This window comes from Balaenoptera acutorostrata, chromosome 10 (genome assembly GCF_949987535.1).
Source record: "Balaenoptera acutorostrata chromosome 10, mBalAcu1.1, whole genome shotgun sequence".
NCBI classification, from domain to species: domain Eukaryota; kingdom Metazoa; phylum Chordata; class Mammalia; order Artiodactyla; family Balaenopteridae; genus Balaenoptera; species Balaenoptera acutorostrata.
In genome coordinates, this window is record NC_080073.1 from 97,519,714 (window position 1) to 97,540,546 (window position 20,833).

Here is a 20,833-nt window from a genome sequence, read left to right on the forward strand (position 1 = left end):
TACACCTTATTTGGTTATACCTTATTTATGTCGCAAGCTGCTCTATTAGATGTTCATCATCTTCACAGGATAAAAATTTGGGATATAATGTCCCCAGTTATGAGCTGATGCTTATATTGCAGAAATGCAAGTAATCATTCTACATTGTATCTCACCTAAATGGAGCAGAGCAAAGAACAACTTTAAAACTGTGGTTCTGGGGCTTCCCTGGTGGTGCAGTGGTTGAGAATCTGCCTGCCAATGCAGGGGACACGGGTTCGAGCCCTGGTCTGGGAAGATCCCACATGCCGCGGAGCAACTAGGCCCGTGAGCCACAACTACTGAGCCTGCGCGTCTGGAGCCTGTGCTCCGCAACAGGAGAGGCCACGATAGTGAGAGGCCCGCGCACCGCGATGAAGAGCGGCCCCCACTTGCCACAACTAAAGAAAGCCCTCGCACAGAAACGAAGACACAACACAGCCAAAAATAAAAATATATATAAACAGTAATTATCTTTAAAAAAGAAACAAACAAACAAACAAAAAAAACTGTGGTTTTGGAAAGCTCTAGGACTCTGTGGCACTCTGTGAGGGCAGGCCCTCCCCCGGCCTAAACCAGCAATCCCCTTTTTATCTGGTTTATATATGGGGGTCTTCTAAGATACTCATAAGTTTCCTCTTCCAAAGAGTAACTCTTGTCTTTGGTTATGTCTCTTGTCTTTACTTTTATTTCTTGAACATAGATGCTCCTTTTTCTATGTATTCCCTCTTCTGCCTTCTAGAAAAACTTGAAAAATTAACCTAGGCACACAGCCCAATGACTACTACACTCACCAGGATTCCAAGCTACTTCCATTGTCTTACCACAAGAAATCTGCATGTACGTTCCTGATGCCACCTCAAAGACCGGGGCAAGGATGGGAGGGGTCCAATAGCGCATCATTTCTACTTCCACTGCAAAGGGCTCTTTCAGCTGCAAATATTAAAATCTGTTCCTTTGTCTTCAGTTTTACTTTGGGTGGTGGCGTTCTGACCACAGCCTGCTTAATAGTGCATGAAAAATTCATATCACGGCTAGCTGGAAACTGCAGCATACTATTCATTCTGGCTATGAAAACATTAGGGCTTTGGGCAAGCAAAAAGGTTCACTGCATGTTCATTTGGGGAATGATAAGCTCCTGTCGGTGGCTTGTTTGGCATTTTTAGTGAGCTGGGGAAGGGACCCATCAATCAGTGAGTTACTGATATTTGGAGGGGCGATTCTTTTTTTTTTTTTTTTAATTTTATTTATTTTGGGCTGCGGTGGGTCTTCGTTACTGCGCACAGGCTTCCTCTAGTTGTGGCGAGCGGCGGCTTCTCGTTGCGGTGATGATGGCGCATGGGCTTAGTTGCTCCGCGGCATGTGGGATCTTCGCGGACCAGGGCTCGAACTCGTGTCCCCTGCACTGGCAGGCAGATTCTCAACCACTGCGCCACCAGGGAAGTCCTTGGAAGGGGCGTTTCTTGAATATGTAGCAAATCCATCATGGTGCCCGTAGCCAAGATCTGCTTCTGGATACACTTCCATCACGTGGAGTAGCCCAGTTCATCAGACAAGTAAGTTTCCAAACATGTAAACATTATCTACAGTATCTGCTGCCACGTGTTAGACAAACATTTGCCCATAAACAGACTCGAAGTCTCTCAAGAAATAGGCAGATTCTGGTATGTGCCCAGTCTGTCAGTGATGGACGGTCGCTAACTGTGTGGCAGATTGCATTCCTCACTTTGTGCCAGGAAATCGTGGTGCCAACTCTTCCTGAAAACACCTTCAGAATCTGGAGGCCTCACTACCATGCAGCTCCCAATAATTCCAACCAGCCAGGCATGGAGTCTGGTAGGCTGTTGTTCCTTTTTTAAAGTTGATTTCCTATTACTGGAAGAATTAAATCAGGCTTTGCTTTTCCTTTTCCTCGCTTGCTTCTCTGTCTTTCCGCTCATAACCTTGGAGCAGTACTACTGTTTAAGACGGTTGCCTCAAAAGCAGCTAATGCTTCATTGAAGGCTGCTACTGAACTTGAAATAACTCAAGAACTGAGGTAAGGGGGCAAGGGAAGCAGAAGCTGACAGTCCTAAAAATGAAAATGAAAGAACAGGAACTTTGTTCCCCTCCCAAGAGTCACTGCTGGGGTTACAGCTTGCTTAGAAGCTAATTATTTGATTTTATAATTACCTTTGTGGGTTGCAAAATAATTACTATGGAGGCAAATCTCCATCTGGCAAAATAGCAGAGGCGATTGTTCTAAAGATCACACCGAAACAAAAGCAGAGTCAGGACGGTTAGCTCTTAGGTGGGGATTAGAAATCCATCCCCTTTTGTCACATGGGCCAGCCTGAAACCCACATAAAGGTCAGAGTAGGAGTGGGGAAAGGAAAGATAATCCACAAGCCCAATTCGGAGGAGTTGTTTCTTTTTAGCTTGATTTGCATTTTAAATCTGTCCCTCTGCGTACACTAGGACATCATTTAGCCTTTGAAAAGGACTAAAACTGCAGTTCTGGTGAATGACACTGACATGTGATTGAGTCCCTTTCAATCCTAAGATTAGATGTGGTGTTAAAATGGTCAGTATCGGTATCTCCTAATTATAGGAACTGTGATGTATCAGGGGTCAGCAAAATTTTTCTGATAAAAGCCAGGAACTAAATATTTGAGGGTGTGCGGGTCTTTGCTGCAGCTCCTCAACTCTGCAGCTGTGGTACAAAAGCCACCATAGGCTGTACGCAAACGATTACGCATGGCTGTGCTCCAACAAAAGTTTATTTATGGACACTGACATCTGAATTTCGTATGAGTGTCTTGTGTCATGAAATATTCTTCTTCTTTCGATTTCTGTCAGCCGTTTGTAATTGTAAAAAAAAAAAAAAACATTCTCCACTACAAAAACAGAGGGAGGGCTCAGGGACCACTGCTTACCAATCCCTCATCTAGATGGGTTTTAGGCATCGCAACATCTTCAGGGAAGAGAAATAATGATCTCACAGGTGGAAGAAACTCAGGACAGAGGTGACCTGAGAGCAGGTAGAGGGTATCAGCGGCCCCTGAGGTTTCCCAATTCTAACCAAATGCACTCTCCACCATATAATTTCCTCTTGCGCTTTTTAATGAACTGACAGTTTGCTTTTGGTGTTCATTTTTACCTGAATTTTCCTGAAAGAATCACTTTCATATTTAATTAATCACTTTAAGAAGTTAAACCTCATTGGCCAAAACAAGTAGTCTCTTCTTAGAGGTTCACATCTCAGAAGCAGCCAACCATGGCTGCAGAGATGGAACCAGAGGGATGGCCCAGGTACAGCAGCAACAGCAGGTGACACGGAGGAAGCCATGACCACTGATCCTCTGTTCCCTCCTCCCTAAAACGGTCACAATAGTATTTCCAACCTTAAAAGGTTGTTCTGATGATTACAAGGAAATAATATGTGCAAATTATAAAGTGTAACATAGTTATGTGTCTACATTTTCTAAACTTATCGGTTTTCTTAAACAGACTGAATCAACTCTCTTCTTGACCATCAACTCAGAACCTTCTCACTCTCTCTCTTAATAATCCTCCAGGGCGACAAAAATCCAAAACACAGATAATGAAAATCATTGGAAAGACGTAGAGAAATGGGACTTTACCTTCATTGCCGTTGGGAACGTACAATGGTGAAGCCACTTTGAAAAAGAACCTGGCAGTTCCTCAAATGGCTAAACATGGTGTTACCGGATGATCCAGCGATTCTACCCCTAGGTATATACCCAAAAGAAATGAAAACATACATCTACACTAAAACTTGTACATAAACGCTCAAAGAAGAATTATTCATAATAGCCAAAAAATGGAAACAACACAAATCACCATCAACTGATTAGTGGATAAGCAGAATGTGTCATAGTATAGCCAAGAGTATACAAGGAGGAAAGGACACTCTTCATAAATGGAAAACTGAACAGCTACATGCAAAAGAAATTAAACTGGACCCCTACTTTACAACCTACACAAAAATCAAATCATCATGCCCCCTCCTTTCAGCCATGTCTTCAAACTCTATAAACACCTTTTCACATCCAAAAAGTTCTTACCATTTGGATTAATTAGCAAACTACAGAAATGAATATTTGGGGCTAGCAAACAAGTTTTGATCCTTCCCCTCTCAATACAGTTATATGCATACATTTTATCTATTGATCTTTTTAAATCTCCTTTAGACATATAGGTATATTTTAAGCTACAGATTTTACAAATATTTTAAACATTTCTTCTCCTAAACTGAGTGAATATTTATAGATGTCTATAAATCAGAAAGATATTAGAGCAGAAGGGGAAATTATTTGCAAAATTACATATGAGTTCAAAGTTATGCTGAAAATAAGGCAAATTGATTTTGAACTGCTGGTGCTTGAAAGTGTTACTGGGCCTTTTTATGAGTCTGTAATAGGATAGCAGAATCTTGGTCTTTTGACACTTACTGCTTAGGGTCTTGAAATGACCTTTCTTGGCTATGAGTGTCAGACCCTGGCCATTTCTCGTCTGGTCCCTGCTTAAGCTCTGCCAGCAACACCATCACAAAAACCTACTCAAATTTGCTCCAATATAATATAGGAGTGGGGGAATGTGGCTGATGAATCTGTAGAGATCATTATCCTCGCCTGTATACTTCTGTATATGTGTACAATTTTTCATAAGTTTTGTTGTTTTTTTTAAGGTAGTTTAATCATGCTACCTCTGCTTAAAAATCCCTGTGCTACCTTCGGTGTCGCTGACCTAAAACAAACGGACTGCCAGTCACTTCTCCAGCAAAAAGAAGGATTTATTCAGGATCAGCAGAGAAATGCAACTGGGAGTCTACAACCTGTGAAGGTCCCCAAACAGCAAGGAAAGGAGGATGCTTTCATAGAAGGGAAAAGGAAGTTGGGAGGGCTTAGTAAACAAAGAGTCCCTGGCTTTTCATTGGCTGAATCCTTGCCAGGCAAGAAGAGGAGACTTTCTTTTTCCTGTTGGGCTCTGCTATCCTCCCAGGGCATGAGAGCTCCCCTGTCCAGTCTCCCAACTCTACTTAATTGATACTTCTGTTTATTAATATTTTTACAGTGCTCACTGAATGAAATATGAACTCCTTCATAAACTGTACCAGGATTTTCCTGATTTCCCTCTTGCCCAAGTCGGGCCTGACACTCTCTACTTTCTGCCTCCAAAACACCTGCCTCGGGCTTCCCTGGTGGTGCAGTGGTTAAGAATCCGCCTGCCAATGCAGGGGACACAGGTTCAAGCCCTGGCCCGGGAAGATCCCTCATGCCATGGAGCAACTAAGCCCGTGAGCCACAACTACTGGGTCTGCACTCTAGAGCCTGCGAGCCACAACTACTGAGCCCGTGTGCCACAACTACTGAAGCCCACACGCCTAGAGCCCATGCTTTGCAACAAGAGAAGCCACCGCAATGAGAAGCCCGCGCACCACAACGAAGAGCAGCCCCCGCTCGCCGCAACTAGAGAAAGCCTGTGCGCAGCAATGAGACCCAATGCAGCCATAAATAAATAAATAAATAAATAAATAAATTTATTTATTTAAAAAAAAAAAAACACACACACCTACCTCTCTCAAACACTTTTAAAACTTCTGTGCATGTATCGGTCTACCTATGTCCCTGTGCTACATTTAAGGTCTTCGAGCACAAAGACCACACTATCTTACCAATTTTTATATTCCCAATGCTTAATCTGGCACATAAAAATGCTGCAGAAATATATCATCAGAAAAAAAATGAAGAATTGCCCCAACATATGTTTCTAGACTACCTCATGTCATTTTTCCCTACATTCCACCAATTCTACCTGCTGAACTTCTCCCCTTTTCTGGGCAAGCTATGCTCTTTTGCAATTTAAAACATTTGCATTTTTTTTTTCTTACCAAAATGCCCTTCCTTATTTATCTGAGAAAACTCCTCCATTAGGCCCTAGTACAAATATCACCTCCTCTGGGAAGCCCTCCTGCCTTACACAGTTAATGGCTTCCTCCAATAATTTAGCAGTTTACTTTCCTGCTGCTCTAAGGTCGATTCTTCAAAGGCAACAACTGGTTATTGTACCTCTTGGTATCTGAGGGGGCCCTGCACACACAACCTGCTAATTTTATAAGCAAACGTAAGAGAATCAATCAATAGGTCAGTTGTGTGAGTACAGTCTGCCCTCTGTATCCGCAGATGCAAAACCCACGGATGCGGAGGGCTGACTGTATTCACTGCACTGGCCATTTTATATAAGGGATGTGAGCATCCCTGGATTTTGGTACCTGCAGAGGGTGCCTGAAACCAATCCCCCAAAGATACTGAGGGACAATTGTACGTGGAAACTTTAGCAGAATTTTAAGAGCCCACCTTCATTAGAACCCCCCCCCCTCTTTACACCTCTTCCTAACACCCCACTAAGCCCTTCTTCACTCTCTTCACCACTGTCCGAGCACATGCTTTTCTTTCCAGGGTTCCAAACAACCTTTACACCCTGCCCAAGTTAGAGCCTTTCCTAAGCTCTCCTGACTTCATGGAAGCCGTTTCCCGCCTCTACCCCTTGCTTCAGGTCACGTCTTCCCTAGCTGTCCCTTTTACTTTCAGTGTCCATTGGGCCCATGTCGATAGATTTCTCCAGTAATTATTGTTCTGGAGAACAGTACAGTACAACAGTAACAATACTTCATCCAGCTCTTCACTTTTCCTCTTCCGGAGAAACAACTGGATCTCACCTTGCCTATTTTCTGGAATACCCGACTGACCAAAAAGTGCTTAGTCATTGTAAATTTAGACATATACGTGAGCCCTTTTATCTAGAATGAACTGGTCATGATTGTTAAAATTCTAAAACCAGCACAACAAAATACTTTTGACATGCACAATGTTGAAGGGGCTCTTCCCCAATCTCACTTTTACTTGCTTTTATTAGAAATACATGTTTTCACTGTTAAATACAGAGCAGAATTGGTGCGTTCATCTTGGACCCAATCCAGGGATGTTTAATTACGGACGAGACCAAAGGGCGCACAATAGCAGGAGGAAAAATCCAGGACAAAATTGAACTTGGTGGTAACAATACAGATGACAGTAATCACAGCTAATATTTCTCCAGCACTTTCTCTTGCCAGGCACCATGCTAAGTGCTTCGTGCTAATTGTCTCATTTAATCCTCACAACGCCATGCAGTAGATAATATCGTGGTATCCTAAAGTCACCCAGCTAGCAAGTGGAGGAGCCATTATTTGAAAACAGGCAGTGAGGTTCCAGGAGCCACCTCTGGACCACCACTAGAAACTTCTTCATAAAGGAACAGTTCTGTTAGTAGCCCTGACGCCAAATGGTGGCTGAATTTTGGAGGACTGCTCACCTAATCTTTAGGCACCTCAGTTTTCTCATCTGCAAAAAGAAGGATTTGACCCACAGAAACTCATAAGGCATTCTTCTCTAAAAAGCTGTCTTGTGGAATGAACCCTACAGAGTAACAGAGAAGTATTAAGCAAATTGTTTTTGTTCTAAAAGTTCACACTGGAATCCACTAGAATAACGTGTGAAATATTTCTAACTCCGAAAACAAAATTTGGAAATGCCTCTAGTGAGTCAATGGATTAGTGAACTTGTCTATGAATATTTGAAGAACAGAAATCATATTTAGTGACATGAAAACAACCTTGAAATATTGATTAATCACATGTAAAAGGCACTGAGTAGCAGCTACAATCAATGTCTTATTTCAACACCATACACAAGAATAAACTCAAAATGGATTAAAGATCTAAATCTAAGGTCAGACACTATAAAACTCAGAGGAAAACATAGGCAGAACACTCTATGACATAAATCACAGCAAGATCCTTTTTGACCCACCTCCTAGAGAAATGGAAATAAAAACAAAAATAAACGCGTGAGACCTACTCAAACTTAAAAGCTTTTGCACAGCAAAGGAAACTATAATCAAGATGAAAAGACAGACTGAAAAAACAGACCTCAGAACAGGAGAAAATATTTGCAAACGAAGCAACTGACAAAGGATTAATCTCCAAAATATACAAGCAGCTCATGCAACTCAATATCAAAAAAACAAACAACCCAATCCAAAAATGGGCAGAAGACCTAAACAGACATTTCTCCAAAGATGATACAGATTGCCAACAAACACGTGAAAGGATGCTCAACATCACTAATCATCAGAGAAATGCAAATCAAAACCACAATGAGGTATCACCTCACACCAGTCAGAATGGCCATCATCAAAAAATATACAAACAATAAATGCTGGAGAGGGTGTGGGGAAAAGGGAACCCTCTTGCACTGTTGGTGGGAATGTAAATTAATACAGCCACTATGGAGAACGGTATGGAGGTTCCTTAAAAAACTAAAACTAGAACTACCATACGACCCAGCAATCCCACTGCTGGGCATATACCCTGAGAAAACCATAATTCAAAAAGAGACATGTACCACAATGCTCACTGCAGCACTATTTACAATAGCCAGGACATGGAAGAAACCTAAGTGTCCATCAACAGATGAATGGATAAAGAAGATGTGGCACATGTATACAATGGAATATTACTCAGCCCTAAAAAGAAATGAAATTGAGTTATTTGTAGTGAGGTGGATGGACCTAGAGTCTGTCATACAGAGTGAAGTCAGAAAGAGAAAAACAAATACCGTATGCTAACACATATATATGGAATCTAAAAAAAAAAAAAAAAAAACATGGTCATGAAGAACCTAGGGGCAGGACAGGAATAAAGACGCAGACGTAGAGAATGGACTTGAGGATGCGGGGCAGGGGAAGGGGAAGCTGGGATGAAGTGAGAGAGTGGCATGGACATATATACACTACCAAATGTAAAATAGATAGCTAGTGGGAAGCAGCTGCATAGCACAGGGAGATCAGCTCAGTGCTTTGTGACCACATAGAGGGGTGGGATAGGGAGGGTGGGAGGGAGGCGCAAGGGGGAGGGGATATGGGGATATATGTATACATATAGCTGATTCACCTTGTCATACAGCAGAAACTAACACAACATCGTAAAGCAATTATACTCCAATAAAGATGTTAAAAATATATATATATGTCTTGTTTCTAAATCTATCATCTGATTAGTTTTAACACAGGCCACTATAAGACAGAGGCTTCAAAATATTTCTAAAAACTGTTTTTAAAATGTTTCATTTCTATTAAAAATTACTTGAAATTACATTTTAATACACAATTATTAATGACATTGTAATTCCTACAATAATTCCTCACTACTAATAGACTCAAAAGGAATTCAAATAAGAATAGAAAATATATATGAAATTATATAGAGAAATACCTTGTTTTCTAGAATAGATTTCTCCCTAGAGTTGATTTTTAACTATTTGTAAATTAAATCATATTCTCCTATTGACTTCCAATATAAGTTAGGTGATACTTTAGCTATGTCTCTTGCAGCTTTTTTTTAAAAATTAATTTATTTATTTTTGGCTGCGTTGGGTCTTCGTTGCTGCGTGCGGGCTTTCTCTAGTTGCGGCGAGCAGGGGCTACTCTTCGTTGCGGTGCATGGGCTTCTCATCGCAGTGGCTTCTCTTGTTGCGGAGCACGGGCTCTAGGCACCCAGCCTTCAGTAGTCGTGGCACGTGGGCTCAGTAGTCGTGGCTCCTGGGCTCTAGAGCGCAGGCTCAGTAGTTGTGGTGCACGGGCTTAGTTGCTCCACGGCATGTGGGATCTTCCCGGACCAGGGCTCAAACCCGTGTCCCCTGCATTGGCAGGCGGATTCTTAACCACTGCGCCACCGGGGAAGCCCTCTTGCAGCTTTATAATGTTCATAACTTCTAATCTATTTAGCTAAAAATTTCTCTCCCTCTATTCCTACCAATGCTAGCCTCTCTATCAAGTATGTAAGGCAGATAAAATTAAAGGTACTAAGGAAATTGTGTAGTTTCTTCTAGTTCTATAGCTTAATAAACCTGGCTTATCAAGACTGCACATGTGTATAACACAGACACACACACAAAAAAAACAGTACTTAATTTTCTACATTCAGTATAGGTGCCATGTAAAAAAATAATCAACTTGAGGCACCGTGGAAAGCACCTTAGTTTCAAAGACGAACAGAGAAGGATTTCAGTGTTTTTTCTACCCTTCACTTGTTTGTGGCCTTTACACCAAAGTGCTACATAAGCTGGTTTCCTCATCTGAAAATGGCTTCGGTATTGAACCAAAACAGCAAAGATGAAGGAAACACAAACTGTCTTTGGCCATTAATGGTGAACTGTATTCTACAATTTAAGTAATTTTCTACTTAAAAATAAGGTCAGCAAAGCATCTTTAGTACTAGTTAGTGGACACCCGGAACTTAAAAAAATACTCTTAAGTAAAATGGCAAGTGCCAAAATGTCATTTCAACTTTCATATGTTCAGGGATACTCTTTCTTTTAAAATTTAGTCTATATCAGCCAAATACTTTTAGTTATAGATCGTCTTTAGACTGAAAGTTATTAAAATACGCTTTAAATATGTTTCAATATATTTTATATATGAGGAAATTAAGAATGAGACTCAGTGAGCAATGCCTCTATAAAATTTTCCCCGTGTAAAATTTCAAGTGAGGGCTTTCCAGCTGGACCAGTATTGTCCTTGGTTGCTACTAAATGACCTCAGTGGTGCTGAGGAGAAACCTAACATATTTATGGTGCTGGACACAAGGCAGGTACACCCCACCGCAAGAAATGTCCTCCTCTACGGAGCCCTACCAAATCTGTGAGCATTACTACAATCTTTACTACACATTTTCTTTAAAAGAGCTGGCTCTCCTGGCATGCAGACAAGATGACTCAAATTGAAAACAGCTTCTGGAGAGCTTAGCTCACAGAACATCCACTCATGACAAACCATCATTCAAGGTCAATCTCTGCAGAAAGTGAAATTTATCTGAACTTCCTTTCCCTTCACAGTGGGCAGTGCTGCTTTGGGCTCTGGCAGTAAAAGTAGAAGGGTTAAGCTCCTGACCTCATTTTATTTCAGTGACTAATGAAGCACACCCCACACTGGAAGGCAGGATTAGCAAGTGTAGAATTCAGCAAAAATTAGGCACCACAACATGAGGTCTCCCCTAAACAAGAATCCTTTGAAATTAAATGCTTTAGTCCTATCAGGTAATATGTGAACATCCATAAGTAGCCCCTTAAGACATTCTGGAGTGTTTGAGGTGGTAGGGATGATGCATGTTGGAAGCGGAAGCATGGTGTTCATAATTACACACATGAACACACATCCTTGAGTGTAGACACAGACCTTTCCTTACCGTAGCAACGTTCAGAGATCCTAATTTAAATAAACCCCCAAGGCTGTGGAAGTAGCCCATTTGGGAAGCAATTCAGTCGTCAGAGTGACTCATTTAATAAATATTTTAGCCTGCATCTCATGCTGTATTACATTAGATGGTAAAAGTCTGGCTTTAGATCGCCCCATTAATCCATTTATATTCCCTAGGCGTCAGCAGCTTATAGAGTAACCAAAGGGCCAAACGCAAGTCAGTGTGTGCTTCTCATAAACAGATATCCTCCCCCAAACCTAACAGGAGCTGCCTCAGCGTGTTTTGTGCGCCTTCCTTCCTCCTGCACGATTTTCCCCTCGGATGCCTAGTGCCATCCTGCACAGCCTCTCAGGCAGTTTAATCAAAGAAAAGTATAATCACGCTAGCAGGACTCTAATTCTGAAAAGACATTAGCCAAACCAGTCGCTTCATTACGCTGCACCTCAGAGGCCAGCAGGAACCGGAGAAATTCTAAGTGATAACGCGTTCTTCCAAAGGCAACAAGCGAAGCGGCCTGGTGGATGGGAAAAAATCTGCCTGCCCACGCAGGTGTGAGTGTCAAGGCAGGCGATGAGCTTCAGGCTGGCCAGTAGCTAATGCTTTCCCTGCAAAACCTGCTGCCTAAAACTTTTCCGAGACCTTCAGTGGCCCTCCGGAGTCTGCTCTAAGAGCTGCTTCGAACTGCCTGGGAAATGCACCGCCCCACGGGCGCGTCCACATCTGCAGAGGCTTCTGCCCGGTCCGCGCAACGCTGTCCCTCCTCCGTGGCTCCTTTTGCTCAGAGCCGCCGGCAGCCCGGCCCCCTTTCCCCGCCCCGCTCCGGATCGTTCTCGGAGGGAGCTCTTTGGCTCGCAGGGCACACCTGGAGGAAGCCGCTGCCGCCCCTCCGTCACCTCCCACATTTTGGCCCTTAGGCATCAGCGCAAGAGGGACCGGCGGCGGCACTCCAAAAATCACGGCCATGTTCTACTCGGAGCGGACAGCATTCAACAACTCCACAAGTCTAGTCTCCAGGGCGCTGTGGCCGAGGCCCAACCACCGCTCCAAAGTGAATCCACCCGAAGCCCACATCTGTAACGCAGCCCAGCAAAGCTTATATCCTATCCTAACGCAACGATGGGAGAACAGCTAAGAAGCCCAGAACGCTAAGAAAACTGGCGGAAGCATCTTCTTAAAGTTAATTATCTTGCCCCTGATGAAGCCCCTAAAGCCCCACCTTCCCCAAGAGAAAAATCCCAGAGTTGCCGCTTTAACTGTTTCAAACCCCGCCTGTAGGGGAGCATTTCCATCAAGGGTCTGTGCACGGATGCGGTCCGGGTTTGGCTCCGGGCAGCACTCTGCAAAGTGCCGGACGGGCGGGCGTCACGCCTGGCTAGAGGGCGGATGTCCCCGCAGTTCTCCGGGCAGAGACGACGGCGGCGCCCCCAAACTGGGGACCGGCACGGCCGCCTCCCGCGCTCGCCGCCGCCCCGACGCGCCCCGGCACTCACCGTCCCGGGCGTCCTCCCCACGACTGCAGTTGCTGCAAATGTGTTTGATCTCCTTGCCTAGTTGACAATGGATCACAAAGGACACGTTGTTGTTGCTGTCGTTGGGGGCGGGCTCCTTCAGGGGCTTCAAACTCAGCAAATAAAAAGCTTTCTTTTTGGGTCTCTGGGAGCTCGCGCCTGGCACCGCGCCCTCCCTGCAGCGCGGCGAGCGGAGCGCAAACCTCCTCGGCTCCGCGGCGCGCGTGGGCTCCGCCATCCGGCCCCCGGGCGTCCCGGGCCGGGCGCTGCTCTGGCCCCCGCGCGCTGCCACTCGCGCCCCGCCGCCTGGCCAGCATGCCCCTGCCGCGCCCCGCACCCGCGTCTCTAGAGCCGCGCGCCCGCGGCGGGGCGGGTCAGGAGAAGGCGCCGAAAGGGGCTTGACCTCGCCGACCTCCCTGCCCGAGCCAATCCGGATCCCGAGGCCCGAGTAGGGTTTCCGGAAGGCGCTCGGCGGTCCCACCTGGGATGCTCCACTCCCGCCTCTCCCGCGGCCTCACGCGCGCCTCCTCCACCGGCAGCCCCACCCTCCGTACGTCTCAGCGCCAGCGACCTGAGCCTGCCGGGTTTGCAGCTACCTTCGCTCTCTTCGAGCTGCAGGGCAGCACGCTAGCCTCCCCTCCCCCTTTTCCTCGAGCCTCCCGCTGCCAAATGAAAGCAAGATACACCACAGAAGGCAGCTGCGCTGGGAGCCCTCGGGGTGCAAGCGCCTCTCTGGGGCCAGAACAGATTACCATTCTCGGGTGGGTCCAACCCACAGCCCGTGACTTTCACTGGAGCCGACAACCTGTTACAACATAATTGATGTTCTCACGTTCAATAGAAATTCCCCGACCTGAAGGGGGGCCTTACACCAGTGTCATTAAAACTTAGAGCGAAAAGGGACAGAAAAGGCTGCTTTCGTCAATCCTCAGGAACGACAACTTGCAACTTTGGGATCCCAGCTAATTTGGCTGAAGATTCCCCGCTGTCTTAGCACAGTGAATAAGGCTTAGCAAGGCAAATGACATCAATTGAGAGCTCTAAAGAAAGAACAGTGTCTTAAAGCAAACCCATGGCTCAATAATAATAACAGCTACAAGTTATCGAGCCTTTGTTTGATCTTCAAGTTTCCTGAGGTTTGTTTTTTTTTTTTTTTAATGACGCTATATCTACACAATAATCCTGACTCCGGTATTGTGAATCCTACATCACTTTTTGGAGAGCTAAGGCTTAGAGAAGCCTCGTAGCACAATCACCTTGTGTGCTTATTTTAAAAAGAGACTTTGGGGGCCTCAAGGCCTGAGATCCTGGCTTAGTAGCTCAGCGCATGGCCCAGGAATCTGTAGCTTTAACAAGCTCCCCAGGTGATCTTGATGCAGAGCCTAAGTGGGGAAACAGGTGTTTACAGCCAGGTGTGCCTGACACCACGCCTGTTATTCCCTCCACGCCTCATTCCCTGTGAGCCCTTGTCCGCTTTCGAGCCACTGAAACAGTGTCAGTTAAAGGATATCACCACCAATTGTTTCCAGGAACTTCTCCAAAGTGAATTTCATAAATACCCTGTGTCTTCCACTACCACAAAAGGCAGGTCGTTGCTACTCTCTCCTCCCACTGGGCAAATTCTACACCTACAACTCACCTCATAGAGAAAAGAGTCAACCACCCACTGGGGGTATTAAATGACTGTGTTATAATATGCTTCTGATCACCCCAATTCTCCCACCCGGTCATTTACATTACTTCTCATCTGCAAAGCATTCTGCCCAAACCAGCACATTCCAAGCTTCATTTGCATTCTGTAGTTAGGAACACCAGGTGTCCAGCTGCCATGGCCTGCTCTAGAAGATGTCAGGGAATCCTAGGATTAGGGTTCTGCTCTCTTTAATTACATCACAACCCAGTCTCTCCCTGTACCCAGCGGGGCTTTCGGGGACCCCTCCCTTCTCACCTGGATTACCAGCCAAAGCAGCCACAGATAAATCTCAGTTTCTTCTCATGTCACATTCACATCACTTGGTCCCTGACTGATTATAAGCCTCATCTTAGAGGTGGCCAAGGACGCATTTGCTCTGCTGGAGAAGTGTATGAGGGAATTTATTGCATTGTGTTTTGGGCAAATATTTGTTATTCTTTTTTTCAAATCGTAGATCCCTCTCCCAAATTGTATCACCTCTTAACTACCTTCTGAAAAGAAAAAATATATATACATCTTTTTCTTAAATGAGTTATTGTTAATTGCATGCCTTTCCCACCTCTCTGTCCACAGATAAGAACAACAGACCTGCAGAAACCCTGCAGGGTCTTATTAAAACAACGGAGCCCACAGCAGTCTTATTCGCTTGCTGAATACCAAACCAGACCTAAGAGCTCAGGTGTCTCTATCTTAACTGGCCAAGTTACGCTGCAGTAGAGAGAACACTGACATGACCACCAGCTTAGTCTCAAATATTGATGGTGATGCCCTGCAGCTCGGGGGCCCTTTATTCAAGTTGAGTGTGTGGTGGCCTAAGGTGAACCTCAGAGAGCTGTCCCCTTGTTCGGTGCTTCATCTTCCTAAACAGTCTTCCCTGAATCTGCAGCTTCTAACTATGCTGGCCAATAATGGTATCCATTAGCCTCATGTGGCTATTTACACTTTAATAAATTAAAATTAAATGAGATTAAATCTCAGTGCCTCAGTTGCACTAGCCACACTTCAAGTGCCCAATAGTCACATGTACGTAGTGGCTACTGCATTAGGCGGGCCAGGTGGTAGAACATTTCCATCAGTGCTGCAAGTCCTTTAAGACCTTGCTCCTCTTAGAAGATATGAATGCTCGTGTCTCGCGCTGAATTCGAAGGCTGAGAAGCCCAGTCTTCTATGGTTACAGCAGAAGGTGGGTGGAGAGGGGAATATACCTTAGCGCTGGCTGCAGTTTGGAAGAAGATGCCTGTGTCTGATGGCTGCCAGCACCCCCTTTCCTCTGACCCACAGCAGGCAGCAGAACAGGTGTGCACACATGTCTGGCATTTTCTTCTTGATCCTGCTCTGTGCCCTGAATGCTGCCTCAGCGAAGCCGCCTTCTGCCACCCATTACTCTAGTGTCCCTATAGCTCTCGATGCCAAGACATGTCATACAGAGTCTGTGTTGGTCGCATCCCATAAGACAAACCTGTGTTTAATTATGATCCTTTTAATTACGGCTCAGCTCTATTGCTGCCTTTGATAATCATCTCCCTTCATTGACAGTGGGAGAAAATAAATGGTCATCCTACGGCATTCTTGGAAAATATAGATGGTATTGTGGCATTTTTTTTGACTTTTAAGAGAAAGGAGGGAAAGACAGTCCAGAGCATTTCTATCACCTACCTCAGGGGTTCTCAACACAGAGCCTATGTGACTTGCATGTGATTTTTTACCCAGATGATCTAAATGGGATAGAAGAAATGCAGCCTCTCAAGCTCTACCCCAGAATCTGCATTTTAACAGATCCTCCTGGTGATTCAGAGGCACATTAAGGTTTGAGAAGCACCTGCTAGGAATCAGCCTGGTAATAGTGTTAATTGCCTACCAGTGGAGCACACATTTTGATTCTGAAGAAAGTAGCAGATAGGACCCCTGATCTTGCAGAGCTTAAAATTTAAGAGAAGAGAGGATGCACTCAATGAAAGGACATATAACAAAACACACCCAACTGAAAACGTGTGTAAACTTATAATTAGGAGCAGCCATGGAGAAAAGCACATTTACTATCTGAGTGTGAGTGTGTGTAAAGGGAGTTCTGCAGTGATTTAATGTGGAAGAGATGGAGGTGATGAAGGAGAATTTCCCTGGGAAAGTTGATCAGCAGCAGTTGGGGTCAGAATGGTGGGAGTGGTGGTGGCAGTGGGGTGAAGGCAAGCTCATTGGCTGGAAGGAGTTCATAGTGGGGGAGGGGATAGTCAAGGATGGTCATTAGTCTGGCAGGAGAGTTACACTCAGCAAGGCAGGGGGTGAAAACTGAGCTTTCCAGAAGATGCCACCATTATGATGATGGGAAGGCAACTGCAAACTGAGATTTTGTTCCGCTTTCTGCTTGTCTGTGCTCCATCCTACTTTTAATGCTCAACAGTTATTAGGCTCAAAGGAAGTCAGAATCAAAGTTAAGGGTAGAAATTTGGAAATGCTCATATAGTGCTTTAACTTTTATGAAAAAGAGTCAAAATACAAAATAGTAATGTCAATACAAGGCAAAGCAGCAGAACCATTCAGAGAGATGTACTTAGAAGAATATCGCTATACATATCTGATGTAAGAAAAGATTAAACATTTTTTTCTTCCTTAATTTTTTTTCTTTGATTTAAACTCAAGCTATCCAGTAAATTTTCTTCCTGCTTCTGTCCGTCTCCTTTCTTGTTCCTATCTTCCCTACAGTGGGTTGAATGGTGGCCCCCAAAAGATACGTCCATGTCAAATCCCTGGAATCCATGAATATGACTTTATTTGGAAAAAAGGTTCTTTGCAGATGTAATTAAGTTAAGGATCTCATGGTAAGGAGATCTTCCCAGATTATCTGGGTGGACCCTAAATCCAATGGCAAGTGTCCTTATAAAAGACACACAGAGGAGAGACAGAATTGGTCTCCAGAACTGCGAGAAGATAAATGCCTGTTGTTTTAAACCACCAACTTTGTGGCAGTTTGTTACAGCAGTCCTAGAAAACTAACACACTTCCTAATTATTAACTCTCATATAAGAAGAGCATCTATTATATTTCTCACAGAGGAATAGCATCTATTTTTTCCTGTTTGATCTAAATGTGTGCTATGTTAAAGCCAGAACTGTAAGCTAATCTACAAAGTACAAATTTAAGAACAGCTTTAAAAATTACTTCCAAATGGTTCACGAACACAGAATTGTGCAACATTACTGCTACGTCTGTGTGTGTACGTTGTTTTTGTTTTAGTGTTTTGTTTCTATTTTTGCTGATGCTGGAACGGAAGTATGAAATGGAATGGAAGTAGACTGTCATTTAAGACGGGGATACAGCTTCCAGGCTTTTTTACATTTAGTATACGGCATTTATATTCTGAGCAAGGAGACATGATCAGAGCTTGCTGTGGGAGACTGGTTAAAATTCTTTAGGCAATTCAGTGATGTATCAGTAGAGATCATATTCAGCCCTTGTGCATTGGTACAGCTGTATGGATTGTTTATGGCTGATATCTTTTTCCAATAGTCTCTTTGACTCTTGCCAAGTCTAGTTATTAAATATTTTGAATGTCACTCCTGCAGATAGAGGTTAGAAACCAGCTGTACAATTGGCAAGCCTTGATTCTCCTAAAAGAAGGCTTTCTACCCCAATGTTTTTCTTCAAACTGTGTTTAAGAGCCTATAGCAAAAGTTCTTTTGGCCCAAGCTTTTTCCTCATTATTTCTTAATCCAACCAGACGGGTTTTTGGTATAAGAGCCAGGAAGAGGACAGTGGACAGTAGGTTTGAAGAAACAATTTCATATCTCTGTTTTTAGAACTTAAGCTCTTAAAAATATAGTTAAGACATCTAAACGATGTGAGGAGTTTTTTGGTGTGCGTATGTTTTTTTAAATTTTAGCTAAGGATTTGTTTTTTCTATTTTTCTCCTAAAACTCTGAATAGAAAGCAATTTTCCTTCTAGGCTTGTGATAGTTATGCTTACTAAGGGATTGTTCTGTGCAAATTGTTCTGCAAATACCTAGCAGATAGCAACCTAATGAGAAGGGGAGATTGGAAGCAGTTACACAAAACAGGTGGAAAAAGAGGTGATCAAGGGGAAACCATCAGAGTGAACTCTGTAGTTTCTTGATTACAGTGTTATTTTGGAATGTTTCTTTCTTTTTCTGCATTGCCATGGGTGGGAAGAGGACTGGAGTGGTCTAGTTCTTTAGTCCAAATAAGAGGATCTTCTCCATAATGGGCCATGCTTTCAGAGTGAATAGAATTTTTGTGACTCTGATTAAAGAAGGCAGGAAATTTTCTGCCAAGTCTTGTTTAAGTCAAGCATCTTTAAAGGCTGTATTGCCAGTGTCCAAAGAAGGCTCTTAGTCTAAATTTAAAAATTTGGGATCGAATATTTCTGCTTATTTCCAGGGTAAAAGAGAGGATAGATAGTTACAGGTTGTGGATTGTTAAAGTTTAGTTAAGTGAGAGGTCTTGTTGTTCTGACCTATTTAGTTTCTTTACATTTTGCTGCAAATGACAAATCCCATTTAAACTGAGGCTTATAGGCTTATACACATAGCCTTATGCTTTCCTTTCTGAACCAGGTTAATTTTGGCAGATTTAGATACTTCTGGATATTTATCTTATAGAAATAAAAGCCCCAGAGTATAAAGATGTTATAAATATAACATAGGTGTGTTTATATTGCAATGGAATAAAACAAAGTCCACCACTAAGGAAATGGCTGCGAAGATTATAGTATGTTTATAGCATGATGCCACTAAAAATAATGAGTTATATTTAAACAAGTTGGCTTGGAAGGATTTCCACAATGCATCGTTAATAAGAAAATTAATGTTCAGAGAACTGACTACAATTCTATCTCATTTTTGTAAGACAAATATTGTAGGCATTAATACTGTCCTCCAGATATTTCTGATTTACTATCTTCAGGCTTCAGGTACATGGTTGGATTGTAGTCTGTACATCTAGATCCCCTGGAGGGTGGGTGGAACCAGGTGACCAGTTCTGACCTATGTGTAATGAGCTGAAGTTCAAGGTGATAGCTGCTGCTTCCTTTTGGGTTATGGAGTGAAACGAACCTGCCTGCTGATAGGCAAGGGTCATGTAGTATGCGAAATGAACTTGTGTTGCTTTAAGCCACTGAAATTTTGGAGTTGTTTTTAATGAAGATTAATCTAGCCTATCAAGACTAATACATCGGGAGGGTGGGAGGGAGGGAGACGTAAGAGGGAAGGGATATGGGGACATATGTATCTGTATAACTGATTCACTTTGTTATAAAGCAGAAACTAACACACCATTGTAAAGCAATTATACTCCAATAAAGATGTTAAAAAAAAAAAAGGCTAATACATCAATGACAAATGTGTGTGTGGATGTGTGGGGATGCATTTGTATATTATAGATCACCTCAGTTAATCATCACACCAACACTATAAGATGGAACCATCATTTCCATTCTACGCTTCAGGAAACAGAACCTCAATATGATGAAATAAGTTCCCCAGGTTACACAATTAGCATTCTGCCAAGTAGAAATCTGATCCAAAATATGTTTAACAGCCAAGCACACCTTTCCTTCTCCAACCATCCCACTGACACACAGAGAACTGCTAGGTAGTTTTTCTTCAGAGGACCCTCAACACTATTTTAGGACCGACGCATATGGCATCATAAAACCCAACCAAGAAAGGGTATGAGACGGCAGGCACAGGACACAGAAACCTTGCCTGCCATGCAGAGCTTAGCTGCTGGTAGTAAAGAGAACAGGGGTAAAAATAGGACACACACGTTCTTACCTATCATCTCTATTGGCAGATTCGTGCCCTTTCAATCTTGAAAACAGCAGCTAATACTCACTGTTATCCTTTTAGGGCAGGATGGTATCAACAGTGTGTTGAGCCCCTCAGGGCTGTTTAACAAAAGCTCATGATCAGCTAATGATAATTGGCCATTAGGACAGAATCACAATTGTGTTCGTACAGAGCAGGTGCAGGAACAGGTACTAGGATAAGGTAGTGCTGGCAAGAAATGTAGATTGGCCCTTTTTCCAAGTGGGAGAACTTCAGTTATACATGAAACACAACTGAGTGTGCAGGGTAGCTGTCAGTAGCCCGCTACAGGGAGCTTCTAAGTGGGTATCGCGGGTGTGTAAATGTGTGACATGCAAATTATTTCTCTCTCGGAAAATAAGATGGTCTAATTCACTGAGGGACGCATTACAATATGCACTAAGACCTGTGAAGTGACTGATCAAAGGAATATCTCTGCTTCTAACAAGCCAGCTTGTACTCACCTTCCCAACACGCCAGGATCCTGGGATCTCAT

General features: G+C 43.5%; 1 protein-coding gene across 9 annotated transcripts in view; it reads right to left on the minus strand.

The window, feature by feature from the left end:
* The window catches only part of PHACTR1 (phosphatase and actin regulator 1), a 594,117-nt gene that overhangs the window by 290,458 nt on the left and 282,826 nt on the right, over nt 1–20,833 (minus strand). For 3 of the 9 annotated variants that reach the window (XM_057554724.1, XM_057554723.1, XM_028164478.2), the window contains exon 1: nt 12,808–13,328. The exons of 4 other annotated variants lie outside the window; for them this stretch is intronic. In XM_057554724.1, the coding sequence (XP_057410707.1) occupies nt 12,808–13,063 (256 nt within the window). In that variant the 5' untranslated portion in view covers nt 13,064–13,328. Of the gene's footprint in view, nt 1–12,807; nt 13,329–13,421; nt 13,444–20,833 lie in introns of those variants that run through there. 2 more of the 9 variants (XM_028164476.2, XM_057554726.1) reach the window with 2 other exon arrangements.